This window comes from Rhinolophus hipposideros (genome assembly GCF_964194185.1).
Source record: "Rhinolophus hipposideros genome assembly, chromosome: 7".
Lineage (NCBI taxonomy): Eukaryota > Metazoa > Chordata > Mammalia > Chiroptera > Rhinolophidae > Rhinolophus > Rhinolophus hipposideros.
In genome coordinates, this window is record NC_138053.1 from 16,614,100 (window position 1) to 16,630,877 (window position 16,778).

Consider the following 16,778-nt stretch of genomic DNA (forward strand, 5'->3'; position numbering starts at 1 on the left):
TTTACCAAATCTAAAAAGCTAAAGGTATCCTGATGTAACTGCAGTTATTATTATTATTATTATTATTATTATTATCATTATTAATTTCAATGTTGAGTAGAAGGAATTGTAGTTTCTCATATACTGTGAATAATAGTTTTGTCATTGAACAGAGAGCACAATGTGTGTCTAGACAGTCTCCCATGGGGCTCACAAACACTTTCAATTGTCCCCAATGTGGTAGCCACATGTTTGTTTTCACTTGGCTGTTTTAAGCCAGAGAGAGTTTAGAGAAAGTGGAAGAGAGAGAAAACCAACTAAGCGTGTCATTAGGATGTGTCACAAAGGGGAATGTGTTTTTTTCCCACTAAAGTAGTGTGTGTTTAAAAGAAAATAAATACTGTACTCCATTACTGTTCTTGTTAGTTATTTATACCCTGATAAGACATTTTCAAGTCTGTTGGAGCAAATTAAAAAAAAAAACAAAAAACTGGTGAACCTCATGCAGCTGTAAATTTTGAAAATGATTGACTCAGTTGATGCTCATTGAATGTTCCTACGTGCCAATCTCCATTATGATACACTACACTTCACAGCATAAATGTGTTCAAGAAGTATTTGTAAAAGAAATAAATGTATACTGAATTTCACAGATGGGAAATAAGTAAAAAGAGAAAATGGCAGTCTGCAGATTCTAGCTCACACTTAAACTACATCCAATGTAGTAAAGTCCTACTGAAGTAATTATTCAATTAAACATGAATAATCATAATGGAACATAGTGAATGATTTGAAAATAGCTGAAATTACTTGTGTATTCACAAAAATCGGAGATTTTAAAATGAGGAAAAATACTTTAGAAGGGATTTGGGTTCATTCTTGATTTCTACAGATAACTACGAGCCAGGGGAAGTAAGTCAGCTGTCCAGAGACACATAGCTTGCTTTCTGAGAGAACCAGAACCGAAAACAAGGAAGTTTTATCTGAGATGCAGCACACACTTTCTTCCCTCCCATTACAAGCTGCTGTGGTCTGCTGCTCTGACAGTGTGACCTCCACAGCAGAGGTCTTCCCTGAGGGACATGTGGCCAAGCAGTTACAGGCTTCTCTCTTCTGGGGAATACGCTGCTCGTGGGTACATGCAGTCTTTTTCAGATGAGAGATAATTATAGTCTCTCCCTTCCTGCCTCTCCTATAATTTGGCCTGTCCATTCAAATTATATACACCTGCTTCTTTTTACTCTATCTTCTCTTTGTGGCTTTGGAGAAATTCAGCAGTTTAATTTTAACCACTGCATCACGTCTGTAAGATGACAGCTAGAGATGTCTCTGTCCTTCACAGAGAGAAATGACACTGAACTGTCAGCAGTGAAATGTGCATCTTGAATTTGTATCTTCATCGTATAAGCAACAGATTTGCCGATCCGTTGGCAAGCTTCCACTTGATGTCGCGTTGTGACCAAAGATGCTGTGTGGTCATGGGCCTAGCAAATCTAACTTGACTCAAAAAGCGACAAACTCACTGCCTTTGACTCAAAATCTTGCGATCTGATTAGATTAGAGAGCCGGCCACAACTCTCTCAGTGTCAGTGTGGGGTCTTTATGTGACGAATAACAGAAATTGACTGTGACCATGTGAAGCCACAAAGATACACATGGGAAGACTAGAAGGAAAAGTGGAAGAACCAGGTCTTGGAAGGCACTGGTATAAAACAGCTCAGGGGGTACTCTGGGTACCAAGACCCCACAGACACTTTCTTTCAGTAGTGGGAGGAATGAGTGGGCTCCAACATTTTTGACCCTTGTGTCCTGCTCCAGATTCAAATTCTACAGAGACAATTTGATTAGACAGGCTTGGATCTCATGACCAACTGCTACTTGAAATGGGGGAAGTCTTGCGAATGCTGTCAGTTCCATAATTCAATTGGGTAGGAAGTTTCCCAAAGGAAAATACAGTTGTTCTTACCAGAAAAAAGCGAAATGGATACTGGGCAGTCAAATCAGCAGATGTCCACCATACCACCAAAATGTGGTGATTAATCATAGAGAGACAGAGACTAACAGAGATAGCTGAATATTTAAGTATATCTTGACAACAGCCCAATGACACCAATAAAATAGTTATTGAAATTGGGGTTTGAGTAGTTGTTTTAAATAGAGCGGTTTAGTACCAATTTTTCTTTGAAATGTTTCCAGCGCTGCCCCAAACCTGAGTGGTATGTGACTAACTGGTCCATTTTTTCCAGTCAGCAGTTACCTACTTCCCAGCTTATCCTCCTACCCATTCTCCTCTGGCTATTCTTACTCTCCTTTCTGTACCGAAATCTGAACCCCAAGGCTGTTTCTTCAGCAACCTCTTTGTTTAAATCGGAAAATCAATCAAACACTATAGAACTTTTCACCATTTAACAAATGCTGATTTAAGTTTTTAAAATCCAAAGTCAAACCTCCTTACTAGATGTAGATGGGCCCCCACCCCACCAAAAAAAAAAGTCAGATAAAATGCTTTTTGAAGCTGTCTTCTGAGTGCTCTATTAGGCAGACTTGCTTCAGCCCACTTTAAAGAAACTTCCTGGTAGACACTGTCAAGATGAAAGATGGTTCTTCACTTCCACTCAAAGTCCGAATCAGCCAGCATTTTGAAAAAGAGACAGGTTTATTCATTGCTTCAGCATTAGCTGGCTTTTGTTCCCTGTAACACTGCACTTTTGGATATTAAAATACTCAGTGTAGGAAACAAATTTGTAACCCATTTCTCCTATTACCTACACACAGGAAAACAACATTTGATATCCTCGGTTTTATTTGTTGAGGGCGCTTCGCTTAAAAGTGAGTGGGTATGCATTGGGAAATTTGTCTGGTTAACTCCTTATGGATAATGTTAGTCACAATCGTTCCCCCCACCCCCCCAACTCTCGCCCCCAACACCCTCCCACCTCTGGACTTCCCGCCTCTCCAGGGCTGGTGACCTAATAGCATTTTTCTTCATGCATATTTTGGCGTCGCCCCATGGCCTGGCTGCCTTTGCCTGTCTGAGTCTTTTGAAATTCCTGCATGTTCGCCCCAGATTAAGCCGAGCGTGTCTCAGGATGTGTGTTCCGTTTTGTTCTTTCCCCTTAACGCTCCTTGTGCAACGTGTCTGGGGGGAGGAGGATAGGACGGGGAGGGAGGGGCAGAGTTGAGGAGCTGTCCCCCTTGCACGTTTCCAATCACATTACGTGAACAAATAGCGGAGGGGTGGCCGGGCCAGAACGGCTTGTGTAACTTTGCAAACGTGCCAGAAAGTTTAAAATCTCTCCTCCTTCCTTCACTGCAGACACTGCGCGCTCTCCGGGGCCGCCGCGCGCTCTCCGTCGCCTTCCGAAAGGACTGGGAACGAGACGAGAGACGACGGGTGCCACGTCCCAGCAGCTGTCTCCGCTGGAGCAGGGTCTGCAGCTCACACCCTTGGCACTGCTTGGCGGGGACTAAGATACTCGCCCTCCCCGTGCCTCCTTGGTGGAAGACGTCTCTCTCACACGTGATCTGAGCCCCGTGTTCCTCGCCCCTGAGCTGCATGCTCCCGGAGTGGGGACAGCCCGGCAGAGGAGCGATGCGCGTCGCCTGGACCGCGCTCCTGCTCGGGCCACTGCAGCTCTGCGTGCTGCTGCGCTGCGCCCCGCCGGCCGCCGGCCAGCAGCAGCCCCCCCGGGACCCGCCGGCGGTCCCGGGCGCCTGGAGCCAGAGGATCCAATGGGAGAACAACGGGCAGGTGTTCAGCCTGCTGAGCCAGGGCTCGCAGTACCAGCCGCAGCGTAGACGGGACCAGGGCGCCAGGGCCCCGGGTGCCGTCCACGCTGCTGCCCCACAGCCGCGCACGCCCATCTTGCTGCTCCGCAACAACCGCACGGCACCCACGCGGGCGCGGACCCCCGGCTGGTCCGGAGCCGCCACGGGCCGCCCCAGGCCTGCCGCCCGTCACTGGTTCCAACCTGGTTACTTGTCGTCGGGGGCTGGCAACGCGGGCGCCTCGCGTGCCCACAACCGGACGGAGCCGGCAGAGCGCCCGGCGCTAGGCAACCTGAGGCCGCCCGGCCGCGTGGACGGCATGGTGGGCGACGACCCGTACAACCCTTACAAGTACTCCGACGACAATCCCTATTACAACTACTATGACACGTACGAAAGGCCTCGGCCTGGGAGCAGGTACCGGCCCGGCTACGGCACCGGCTACTTCCAGTACGGTAAGCTCCGGGCACCCATACCCGACGTGGCTGGTGGCTCCCCGACGTGGCCGCCTGGGCGCGGCAGGCCCCAGTCCCCGCGATGCGATCCCTCCCCCTGCTCCTGCACAGGCAGCCCTGGAATCTGGTGCAAACCGCGCGCCTGGCCGGCCCCTCCTGCTTCCTTTCCACTTTGCTTTGCAGCCCGGGGCGCCCCTGTTCTCCTGCTACCCGCAGCCAGACACCCACACCGCAGGCCGGTTGGGCGAAGGATAAGGAATAGGAGGGACCTGGAGGGACCCGGAGGCGGGGTAGGGGGCGCTGGGTTGTCTCACTGCTGTGCCCATCGCCCACTGACGTTTAGGTCTCCCGGACTTGGTGCCCGATCCTTACTACATCCAGGCATCCACGTACGTGCAAAAGATGTCCATGTACAACCTGAGATGCGCTGCGGAGGAAAACTGCTTGGCCAGGTACGGGGATGGGATCTTGGCGGTGAGGCTCCCCCGTCTTGGTTCCAAGGGCTGACCTGGTGCCTGGTTCTGAACACTCTTGTTCCGTGCTGACAAGAGGCGGGAATGGGACTTAGTATCCTGAGTATGTTGACCTGGATGGGGAGTTAAAATTTTGAGTATTTCTGTGGGTTCTGTCTTTCAAACTGCAGCACAAATCAGGGAGATGGAGCAAACCCTTATCCAGGAGAGTGTGTGAGGGTGTTCTCCTGTTTTCTTTCCAAGATCCTTAAACTTTGGAGCCAACTGTTCCCAATAGCTTCCTATTAGACAACTGTAGTATAAAGTGGGAAAAATAATGCAATGGATGAGCTTAATACACGCTTAAAAGATTGGGGGCTAATTTGCCAGTGTGGAATTCGTTATTGGCAAAGGTTAAGTTGTCTTCTTTTGTTTGAAGCCACAATTAACTTAGTTGTTTTGGTATTACTTCAGCCAGAATAACAGCGTGAGCAAGAGCTTTGTTTTTCCATCAGTCCTAAAATAAAATCATAGCAATTTTAGGAATGGGTTTCTCTGGAGTTTGCTTCTGGGAAACCAGCAGAGGGAGCAAAAGAGGTTCTGATAGGTCTCATAATAATTTTTTTTTTTTTTTTTACAGTGTAAAATAAGGTCATCAATAGTATCTGAATACACATTCACACAGAATATATACATAGTAATGTTTGTTTGTGTATTTCTCCCACTTTGACCCTTTATAACCATTGGGCTAAAGGAAGAGAAGAAATTCAAACTCATCATTTTTATTCTTCAGCCTTGTATCACTCACACCATTGCACCCCGTATGATATTAATATAGTAATATTGTTTTGAAGATAGTGAAGTTATGAAATCATTTATCTAATCTGGGTGCACTCTTTTAGAATTGTTTACCCACTTTACATTTTAATTTTTAAAGAAGAAATGTATTGTTCAAGTCAAAGTTCTTAATAAGTAAATGTGGATGATTGTTTGATTTGGGATAATTTCCACCTCACTTTCACTCATTCATATGGTTAAACTTGAATTGTTTACAAATGCAAAGTTTACTTACCACATATACATTTTCAATGCTAATTTTATTATTTAATGCTAATTTTACTTCTAAACTGTGGATTTCAGTAATTGTTATACATTCACCCGTTCCACAAATACTCACTGAGCTCTGACCACTTGCCAGGCACTGTTCTAGGATCTGGAGAGTCAGCAATAAGCAAAATAAGCAAAATGCCCTGTTCTAGGAGAGTAGTCACCATTATACAATGAAAAGGTTTTGCTTGTACTTTTGTCTTTAGTTAATATTCTGTGAAAATAATGATGGTTGTTTTCTCAAAATCACAGTTCGGCGTACAGGGCAGATGTCAGAGATTATGATCACCGGGTACTATTAAGATTTCCCCAAAGAGTGAAAAACCAAGGCACATCAGACTTCTTACCAAGTCGACCAAGATATTCCTGGGAATGGCACAGCTGTCACCAGTAAGTGGATGGGCCTCTTGGTACTTTTGAGTTGCTTTTTTACTTTTCAGATAATTCTTGCCCAAAGGGAGAAAGTTGCTGTTATTTATGAATACATTTGGAATTTTCTCTATGTAATTTGACATAACCAATGGAGTCTATCTTTAATACGTCAACTACTAGATCCTGTTGTCTTTTCAACTAGACATTCTAAATCCAGCTTATTAAAACTGTTGACAGGATATAGCAATTGGCTTCAGTAGAATTTTACTCCAATATACAAGTAAAATTTCTAAAAGAAGCCTCTTGCTGCCAAGGTGAGCTACAGTTAGTTAGCATTCACTAAAGACCACAAATAGCTAACAAAAAAATTCAGATACTATTCTCAAAGAAAAATGTAGATGATGCATTCCATGAGCTGAGAAAGATCTACCTCCATCTTTTAAGACATGTATTGACTTTTCCTTTTCTGTCATAAATTTAAAGATTTTCACATTAGGTAATTCTATAATTTGCCTTAATAAATTGGCCAGCTGTTTACTGCCAGGAACTCCTGGTGTGTGCCCTTAAAACTTTCTACAATTCGAGCCATTTCTTGTTCTTTCCTAAATGTGAGAAGATGAACACCTTAGCACCTTCTCTTTAATAAAATGGAACAATAGACACGAGCACCTAATTTCCTAATAAAAGAGTTGTTTTATTTCTAAATAAAAGTTTAAACTAGCTAAAAAATAATGGTGGGGAAAACACAACATTTTTTTCTTTTGCGTTTCAGTCATGATTTTAAATCTAGCAGAACTCAATTCTTTAAAATCTCACAGAAACTTCCTCAGACGCGTGTGCTTTTCTTTTTTTGGAATGAAGCATCGGTAGTGGCAGCCAAGAGAAATATACTAGTGAACATATGGCAAGTTTCACTGGAACACAGATCATGTATTGCCTATTTCCAGTTAATATTTAAAGATAAAAACAGGCTGTAATAGAAAAGTAAAATACTCAAAATAGTCTTTTTTTTTTCCTTAGAAGCAAGGTTAAAAGCTTACAATTTTGATAGATTTCTGTCCCTGGGGAGAAGGAAAATCTAGCATGAACCTGGCTTTAAGAAGATAATTTTGATCTGAATTTAAATGTAGGAGGCAGCGGGTAAGCCATCTAAAGTCCTTGTTGCTTTTTCTCTGTATATTACTGATTGCTGTCTCTGTTGTGTGGCACATTAGACATTACCACAGCATGGACGAGTTCAGCCACTATGACCTGCTGGATGCCAGCACCCAGAGGAGAGTGGCTGAAGGCCACAAAGCAAGTTTCTGTCTTGAGGACACATCCTGTGACTACGGCTACCACAGGCGATTTGCATGCACTGCACACACACAGGTAGGTGGGCATTATGAAATCAGGAAGCCACACGCTTCAGAGAGAGAACTAAGTGGCCTTCTATTTTCTTTCCTCTGGACTATCTTTTATAAACTGTTTCATTGAGAGGGTCGTCTAGTCAAGATGGAAATAATCGGGAAAAGAAAAGTGATGGCCTGATGATCCAAATTAAAGTATTTCATCATCACAGAATGTCACGTGCATGCCCATTGATGCCTTATTAAGTTCCACAATAAAAAGCAGCACTTTACTCTCTGAAAAAATCTGAAAGGTTTCTAATATCTGCACTCATTCTGTGTTCCTTAACAGGCTTGGTAAGTAACTACAGAAAACATACCTGTTTTCTCACCAACAAAACAATTCCTCCCTCCACCTAATAAACTGAAAATAGAGTGGTAATTGTGGCTAGCAAAGGAGAGAAAATGAGTTTATTAAAAAGCACTTTTAAACACTGTCTCTTTTAATCATGCAAATAAGAGCAGAATGACACAATTTCTTTCTCCATGCATATGTATTTAAACCTGGAGTATAATTGATGTCAGATGTACTTGGGATGGATTTTTAAAAATCGTGCTGAACTAAGCAGTTTGCATGTCTTATAATGGGAAAATCTGTGTCAGTGAAAAGCCACGCCAGTATTTCCATAAGAAACCCTAATTTGTAAAAGGACATTATAATTTTACTCCAGCCGAAATCTGGGCAAGGCGTACTGAATGTATATAACTCAGGGCACAAAGGAATCAGCAGCTGGCATCTGGGGAAGCAAATTCCAGGGCTGTGGCAAGAAGCTTTTTGGTGACCTAAATGTTACCATGGCTTCTTTCTCTGAGCTTAGAACATCATAGCAATTGGAGGGGGAAAAGGTTCATTCCATGTGCCCGGGGGCAGCCTTCTTCTTTCAGCAAAAGAAGACGTAACCTATGCACACATTACACATGTGCGTACAGAGATTCCCTTTTCACTCCATGAAGTCCCACAGCATTCGCCTATGCAGGGGACCTGGAGTTCATTCTCTTCATTTAGAAAAAGAGGCACCCTGGACAGCTCACTGCTGAAATATTTGAAACTAGGACTACAGGTATTTATTTATAGCACTTCTAGTCCCCCAACTTCTTGGGGTGACCTTACTTCATTTTATATGGTAGCTTTCCTGTTGATCAACCCCTGTTATGTCCTATTTGATCATTATTCACTGGGTCTTGCATTGCAAGTGATTTATGTACTTGTGTTTGTCACTAGATTGGTGTTTTATTTAAAGGTAAAAATAATTCTCACAAAACCCCAATGTTGACTTAGATTAGTTGTATTACAATGTTGCTGAAATATATCCAAATATGAAACTAGATATAACTTCCTTATATTTATACTTTCATATAACTCTTAAGTTCTTAGATAACAATTTTACATATTAAATATATAGGAAACTAGAAACTGTCTCATTAATTTAATGTACGAAACAGTTGTATTTTGCTAAAACCAAATAGCTAGTGTAGACAGGCTCAGCTAAGGTTCTCCATTTAATCTGTTTTTACAGGTTGACTTTGAATACATGAAATACCTGTTTGCTTACTGCCCTTAAAAACTCTTGCTTTTTTGTTTGCTAGCTCAAATAATAAAAGCTCATGCTTAAATTCTGCCAGTTGAGTAAATCCTACAGCGCCAATTTCAGCGTTTCTTTAAAGCTCTTTGGTTCACTTGAAAGTAAGATACACATTGCAGCATTATTGAAACCTGTTTTAAATAGGTATCTAATCCCAAGAATCCCTTATAATGCCATGAATGCAGTAGGAATGGTAGCAACATCAGAATTATGTGCTGGAATCAGAAACCAAAAATTCTTCATTATATACCAGGGGAGCCAAAAAACTGTATACACATGATGTGTATATTCATCTTTTGTTGTCAGTATATATTGAGTATTACAATTTTAATAGATTTTTTTCCTTTCTTAAAATGCGTATACATTTTTTTGGCACCCTCCACATTTACTTCTCAACATAACTTTAATGAACAATTGCAGGTCGGTAGTAAGCAAAGTGGTTCCACAGTTCTCACTGCTGTGGCACAGGCACTTATGTGTGTGGCCTGTCTGATATACTGTATGCTCGAGGAGAACACAATTCTCCCCCATTCTTCCCAAATGAAGCTATAGCCACACCAGTATTGGTAGAACATGCTTAGAGGACATTGTCATCCCTTTGGTGATCGAAGTAAGTTTAAGCACTAAAGCAATTCTGAGTGCTGAAATTAAACGGCAGTATTGAGCTACAATGATTCTAGCATATGCTTTTTAACTTACTTCAGATTACTATTAGAATAAAAATACAACAGTTAAACTTCCTGTGAAGAACTAATAGAATGAAGAATATACCTACAGACTTCAATTTGAACAAACTTCTCCAAGACTGTAACTTTCTGGAGAGCAAGGACCGTATCTCATTGGTGTTTTTCTCCTCTCAGCCGGTAGACGTCACTCATTTACTTATTCAAGTGAATAAGTAAATATAGCAAGTGGAGTGATGTGGAATTCACTCACTGGTGCATACATTCATCCTTTAATTCAACAAAATATTTCAGTGACTATGTGTGAGAGAGTATAGTGTGGTGGTTAAGAACAGAGACTCTGGACCCGGTTTGTCTAAATTCAAAACCAGCCCAGCCACTTACAAGTTATATATCTTTTGGTGAGTTATTAGGTTGGTGCAAAAATAATTACAGTTTAAAAGATTAAACATAATTGCAAAAAACCGCAGTTACTTTTGCACCAACCTAATATTTAAGCTTACTGTGCCTTGGATGCCCCATCTGTAAAATGGGCATAATAATAGCACCAGCCTCACGTAGTTGTGAGAACTGAATTTATATATGTATCATGTTTAAAAATGTTATTTAAAATAGCAACCATAGATCGTGCCCTTAGGGAGCTTACAACTGTACTCAGACATGATTTGGTATAGTATGATTATAACACATAAAAGGATAAACATTATAATAGCTATGGACACACAAAAGTATCACGGGCAGTGCACAGAAAGGTAATTTCCAAAAGGGGAAATTGGGGAGGGCTGCACGGAGAAGAGGACATTTGAGCTAAATCAATTATTAGATGGCCTTTTTTCCTGAATGGGTGATAGTGTAGAATTTTGGTGAAGGCCTATTTTGTCACTTAAGATTGTATTTATCAATGGTGATTTATGACACTTTTAAGAAGCTAGATGTACTGCTACTTATATTAGCCCTGTATTTTTTTTAGCTGGAGGTGCTATAAGGCTGAGTAATATATACTTCTCAAGGGAGATGCAATATAAGTATAGTTTTATGTCAAACTCTTGTAAGTACTAACTTAAAAATTAATTTGCACATAATAAGCATATTCTTTAGCACACCCTAACTAAATACCATCTTTGAAAATTTTTTATTTTATTTGTTTTAGGGGTTGAGTCCTGGCTGTTACGATACTTATAATGCAGACATAGACTGCCAATGGATTGATATTACAGATTTACAACCTGGAAACTACATTCTAAAGGTAGAGACCTTTGAAAATACTGTACCTGTAATGTATTACAATATGTTCAATTGCAGTGCAATAGACCCCCTCCTCTGGATTCAAACGTTGAATAATCACAATCCTGAAAGCAATTATACATCTTATACAACTGTTTCTAAATGAACCCAGATATATGAAAACATCTCTTAAAGAACTTCAGGGAGAAATACACAGCTTCCTCCTAAAACTTCTTCCGAGTTGAACCCTTTGCCTACCTTAACCCTCCCTGCTTGAGTTAACTGGAGCATGCCAGCCCTGTGAAAACAGGAAGCAATTGACCAGGACACGCTGCTGATGAAATCAATGTGAAATGCGGATAACTTTTGCCTTGCCTAGGTCAGCGTGAACCCCAGCTACCTGGTGCCCGAATCAGACTACTCCAACAATGTCGTGCGCTGTGACATCCGCTACACAGGACATCATGCGTATGCCTCGGGCTGCACGATTTCACCGTGAGTCTCATTTGCCTCATTAAGTACTACTCTCTTCACAAAGCATTTTGTGATTTGCATTATATAGGACACGTCTGTTTCTTCTACTGTAGCTTCCTTGTACACTAGGTCAAAGGTAGATATGGTAACGAGTCTGCTATCACGTAGTTAGAAGTGATTCTAGAGAAGGGGGGATGTACTACTTGAGTTATCATTCTAAAGTGCAGTTTTCAAGACAAGACATACACCCACAAGAAGCCTGTGTGGATGTTGCATATGTATTGGGTTGGTGCAAATGTAATTGCGGGTTAGAAGGTTAAAAATTGCAAAGACCCCAATTACGTTTGCACCAACCTAATAAAATATGCAATACGCAGTGTGGGTGACCACGTGGGAGCCCAAACAGTGGGGTTTCCTGCTCCCGCCAAATAGCCCAGGAAGGAGCTTTGAAGAAATTCCTGGAGTTCTTCAAAGTACATTCTGAAAAATCACTGCCTTAAAGAATGCAACTGAAGACCTCAGACTGCCTACTCTGGAGAAATCAAGGGTTCACAAATTTGAGTTCTAGAACAAGTACTGGGGAAATACCCCACAATAGAAGGGATGTGTGGAGGTGCCTTCCTAATTTTCTTAGACTTGAAACCCTTCTTCGAATGAAATCTTAGATAGAATCCCAGCACATACCAATATGTGATGTATTGGCTTTGACCCACTGTCCTGCCCATTAATGCCTCATTCTACCAAAACCACGCTGGGAAAGGACTAATGCAGGATGGTGCAGAGCCCAGGCCTCTGCTTCTCGGTGCACATGCCACACAGGCTCCAATGGAGTGAATTCACCTAGGGCAGGATGCTGGTCTGATTGGTTCAGAAGGCATTTCTTTCCACTATAAACATCAGGTCTGTAGGTTTCAGGCATACACTCTGTGCTACTGACAAATCTGTTAAAATCAGGTATCAATGGATAATTTCAGAAGGTGACTGACTGTTGCTTAGATGGAGGGAAACTGATACTTCAATTTTTTAAAAGGTTGACTTCAAATTTGTCTACTGTACTCATTTAAAATATTATCAGGTTAATAACTTGTCCTATTTTGTTTCTTAATATAGGTATTAAAAACCAAGCCAAGACTCCCAATGGATAAATCAGTGCCTGGTGTTCTGAAGCGGGAAAAAAAAATAGATTAACTTCAGTAGGATTTATGTATTTTGAAAACGAGAACAGAAAACAACAAAGGAATTTTTGTTTGTACTGTTTTATACCAAAGCACATAACTGGATTTTGAACATTTAAATCGACATTATTTGGGAAAATTTTAATATTATTATTCACATTACTTTGTGAAGTAACATAATGTTTCACTTCTGTAGTTGCACACTTGGCTCTTTCAAAGAAATCAAAATTTCTTATGCTCCTTTTGAAATTATAGTGCAAGAGGGGAAAATAATATTTCAACAAATGAGCCCAAATTACTTTGAGCTGGGAATTTTCTAAGTGCTGAAACTTCAGTGACCCACAATAATAACTGACTTATATGTCCTGGCATAGATTAATTTAGAAATGAGGCTCCTACTGTTTAAACAGATATGGACACGTTTGGTGCTGAGGAAGGAACAAATACATTACCATTGGTGTCAAGAAATATTACTATATAGCAGAGAAATGGCAATATATGTATTCAGATAGTTATATCCCTATATAAAATTTATGTTTACATTTTAAAACTCGTAGGTAAACTCCTTTCTTTCTGTCAAGTGTACAATTTCATCCTGACTCAGGTCAGTTTTTGTTTTGGAACGAATGAAGTAATTGAGCTGCCCAACTCCTGTCTAACATTTGTTGATGCTCCCCTTTCCTCTTTCAATTTCCTATTGGCAGAGAGAGTTTAAGTGGCGTTCTTAAAAATTACCATTTTGGGGACTGGTATACATAGGACAACTGTGTCAATGGGAAGTTATTCTGATGATAGGTGTGATACATCCAGAGATCATACACATTTAAGTATACTGAAGTATTAGCCAAAAAAATTTCCTTACTGCCATAAAATAAAAATCATCTGAAAAGTCCCTTAAACCACAACTGTCTCTCAAATACCTTAAAAAAATTAATGGAAAATATATTCGAATTTTCACCTTTTCCACTTTTTTGTATGTTCAGCTTTAGAAAGAGGAATGCTTAAAGTTCTCAAATTATCCAGAATAGATGCCAGAATTATGTGGATACAGGAACCTTACCCTAGGTCATCCAGGAATCATTCATACATGTTTTTTGTGTGTGTGTGATTGTGTCTGAAATATACTTCAAATTTGCAAAGCACAGAGCATTACATACTTGAGAGGTTGGTGACTAAGGGGGAAAAAGAACAACTTTCTGTAAAACCGAGGACTGTGCTGCATAATCAGACAGCTGTGATTTTCTTTTTTAAACTGTGAAACCCTGTGCCACAACAGAATTTGAAGAAATTCTCTTTTTCCTAGGTTCAAAAGGTGCAGAAAGAAATCGAATTACACTTTTAAGTGAGTGATGATTAAGCAGAAGTATTCCTACATGAACCAGTATTAAAATTTCAAGCAAGGTATTTCAAGTGCCAGGACATGCACACTAAGTAGAACAATGAGTTAGCATCTTTGTATTGTGTAAGTGTTTGTGTGTGTATATATATATATCATGGAATTGTAAAGTCAACACCAATTACTCATAATCATTCCGCACTCACGGGTGCCTAGCATGGCGAGATGGCTAGAGATGGACAGTCATCAGAGGGTAGATGATAGCAGGCCACACACCCCACGTGAGCCAGGGCACACACTTACAACAGAGAATACAGACAGCTTGATAAAAACCCGGAACTTGCATTGAGTTAGTAGTATCTGAGCTATGGGATAGCTTCTTTGATGTACCTCTTTGCCTTAAATTACCTTATTAGTTTTAAGATTGTAGAATGATCCTTTCTTTCAAATTGTAATCTTTTCTAATAGAGATGTTTTAACATATTTGCTTTTTTTAAAAAACAACTACTGTCAGTATTAATACTGAGCCAGACTGGCAACTACAGATTTAAGATCAATTGTTTCATCAAGATTGTTACCCCTGTATGAAAAGCTAGCCGATATCAATGGCCTTTGGATACATGAGAAGACATATTTACGATTATTCATTGGGGCTTCCAGCTGTCTGTCCATCTATCATCTTAATATACGCCAGGCACTCACATGCTCGGCATTAGGATATCAAAAAGAGTGTCTCTAATCTCAATGAAGTATTAAAAATCTCATTACCCTTCAGGTTCACTTTATTTCATTTTTAACAACTCTAAGCACATGTCTAAAAAATTTTATTTTAAGCATTATTGTTTTTCATGACCATATTTTATTTTAAAAATAAGTTAAAATTAATAGCTATATGCATGTATGTGTTACTGATAATTAAAAATATGTTTCCAATCCCTGAAATGTCTGCCTTTTAAATATAATATGTACTACTTGGTTGATTTGGGGAAGAAAAATTTCAATTAGGAGGCTAAAGATTCTCACTTACTCCTTATGTCAACATTCTTCCACCTCAATCACCTTTAAATACTCCCAAATAACTCACGAGTATTGATTTAACACAATATTTTTGAACCTCAAGGGATCTCCTCTCTGAATAAGTACTAAAATTCACAGAAAATGACTAGCTGGTAAAAGTTATCCATTAATAAAATAAAAATTCAGTCTTACTGAACTTTAAAAAAAAAACAACAAAAAAACAAAGGAAATAGAAATGACACAAAGAATGTTGAGTACTAAAAATAGACTGGCTTTTAAACTAACAAAGACTGTGAAAAAATGGGCTCCATTGGAAAATAGTTCAGTGAGTTTTCCACACACCCTCTTAGTGGCCTCATAATTATTCAGACCACAGTCTGGATTAAAGATGTCTTGACCTTGGAGGCTAGGATGCAGTCTCCCGACAATATCAGAAAATATGAATCCATAACTTGCCTATTTCCAGGAAATCTTTATATTTTTACATAATTTTATTCAATTTCTATCGTAATTATTCACTAGGCATTATCTGTAATAACGAGCAATAAATTTTTTTCTCTTTGAAACCCCCTCGGATAACCACCCACATAAACATTCTCAATAGTTCAATTCTTGAGGAAATGCAGTTCACTAAAACTATCATGACACTGAATTCATCTTTAGCGAATTGTGTGAAAATATGGACTTTCTGGTCAAAAGATACCTTGTTATAAAAATAACTTGTTCTGATACTAACAGTATAGTAACTAATAAGTAAAAATTACCCTTTTCTATATTTTTTGTTTAGAATTCATATTCATAATTAATATATTCAAACAACAGCTATATTTCATTCCCAGCTACCAAAAGTCCTGGGCCACTTTTCAACACTTTAAAGCATTTCATTTATCTTTTAAGCCAAAATGGTGCTAAATTATTTCAACTTGAATGTAAAATGTGTTGTCTTAGCTCACAGGATATAAACATTTAATTAATATATAACTGCTTGCTACAAACTAAGTGACATATCATTTGGTATTGTAATGTTTTTAGTGAAGTTTTAGTTTCTTCCAAATTTTTCAGGAATCTTATTTGTAAAACATTTGTAACTTTTTGAAGAACTCTTATTTTAAGTGGTCAGACATGGGCTTTATATTCTTTATATTCTCACACTTTCATTATATGCCTATATTATGATTGCAAGATTATATAAAAATGCCTTAAATAAATGAGTTCAAGTATCTACAATGGTCATTTGTTGTTACATATAAATAAATGTTATGAATTTCATTGTAGGTTAAAATCTTAGCCTTGTGTATGGCTGGTGGTTTTGCTTAGTTGCCTTTTGTATTAAGAAATTGTTTAATAATCTCACATGACTTGCAACTTGTTTATGATGGATAAAAAATTTAGGTCATGCTTTAAAAAAGAAACTATCATACATGAATGGATCCTAACTTTTGTCATCACTACCATCCATTGCTAAGGACACAGAGCTGACACTGTGAGAAAAACCACACTCGGTTTTGATTAGGATTTCGAAGCATATTTATGCATAAGCTTATATACACTTGGGGACACCTCCAACTCAAAATACAAATTATTTACATAAAGAGAAGCATTCCTATCATAGTAATCCTTATTTAAACATGTACCAGATTAGCCTGGAAGCTGGTAACCTGAGAGAACAAACAGGCCCCAAACTATGGACAAGTGTTGCAAAATTAACCCACAAAACAATTCACCTTTAAGGAACTCTTGCAGGCCAAACAGAGGTAGGATTGTG

The 16,778-nt window shown here is 39.7% G+C and overlaps 1 protein-coding gene across 2 annotated transcripts; it reads left to right on the top strand.

Annotated features, from left to right (window-relative positions):
• Window positions 1–3,190: 3,190 nt before the first annotated feature.
• LOX (lysyl oxidase) lies at window positions 3,191–16,234 on the top strand (the record flags this gene model as incomplete). Of its 2 annotated transcripts, XM_081054455.1 has the most annotated exons (7): window positions 3,191–4,202; window positions 4,546–4,654; window positions 6,014–6,151; window positions 7,348–7,504; window positions 10,938–11,033; window positions 11,391–11,506; window positions 12,596–16,234. In XM_081054455.1, the coding sequence occupies exons 1-7, from the start codon at window positions 3,536–3,538 to the stop codon at window positions 12,600–12,602; spliced, it is 1,290 nt and encodes a 429-aa protein (XP_080910581.1). In that variant the 5' UTR covers window positions 3,191–3,535. The 2 variants fall into 2 exon arrangements, with proteins under 2 accessions (XP_080910581.1, XP_080910580.1); XM_081054454.1 differs by lacking the exon at window positions 12,596–16,234 and having other exon boundaries at window positions 3,420–4,202; window positions 11,391–11,510.
• Window positions 16,235–16,778: the final 544 nt, after the last annotated feature.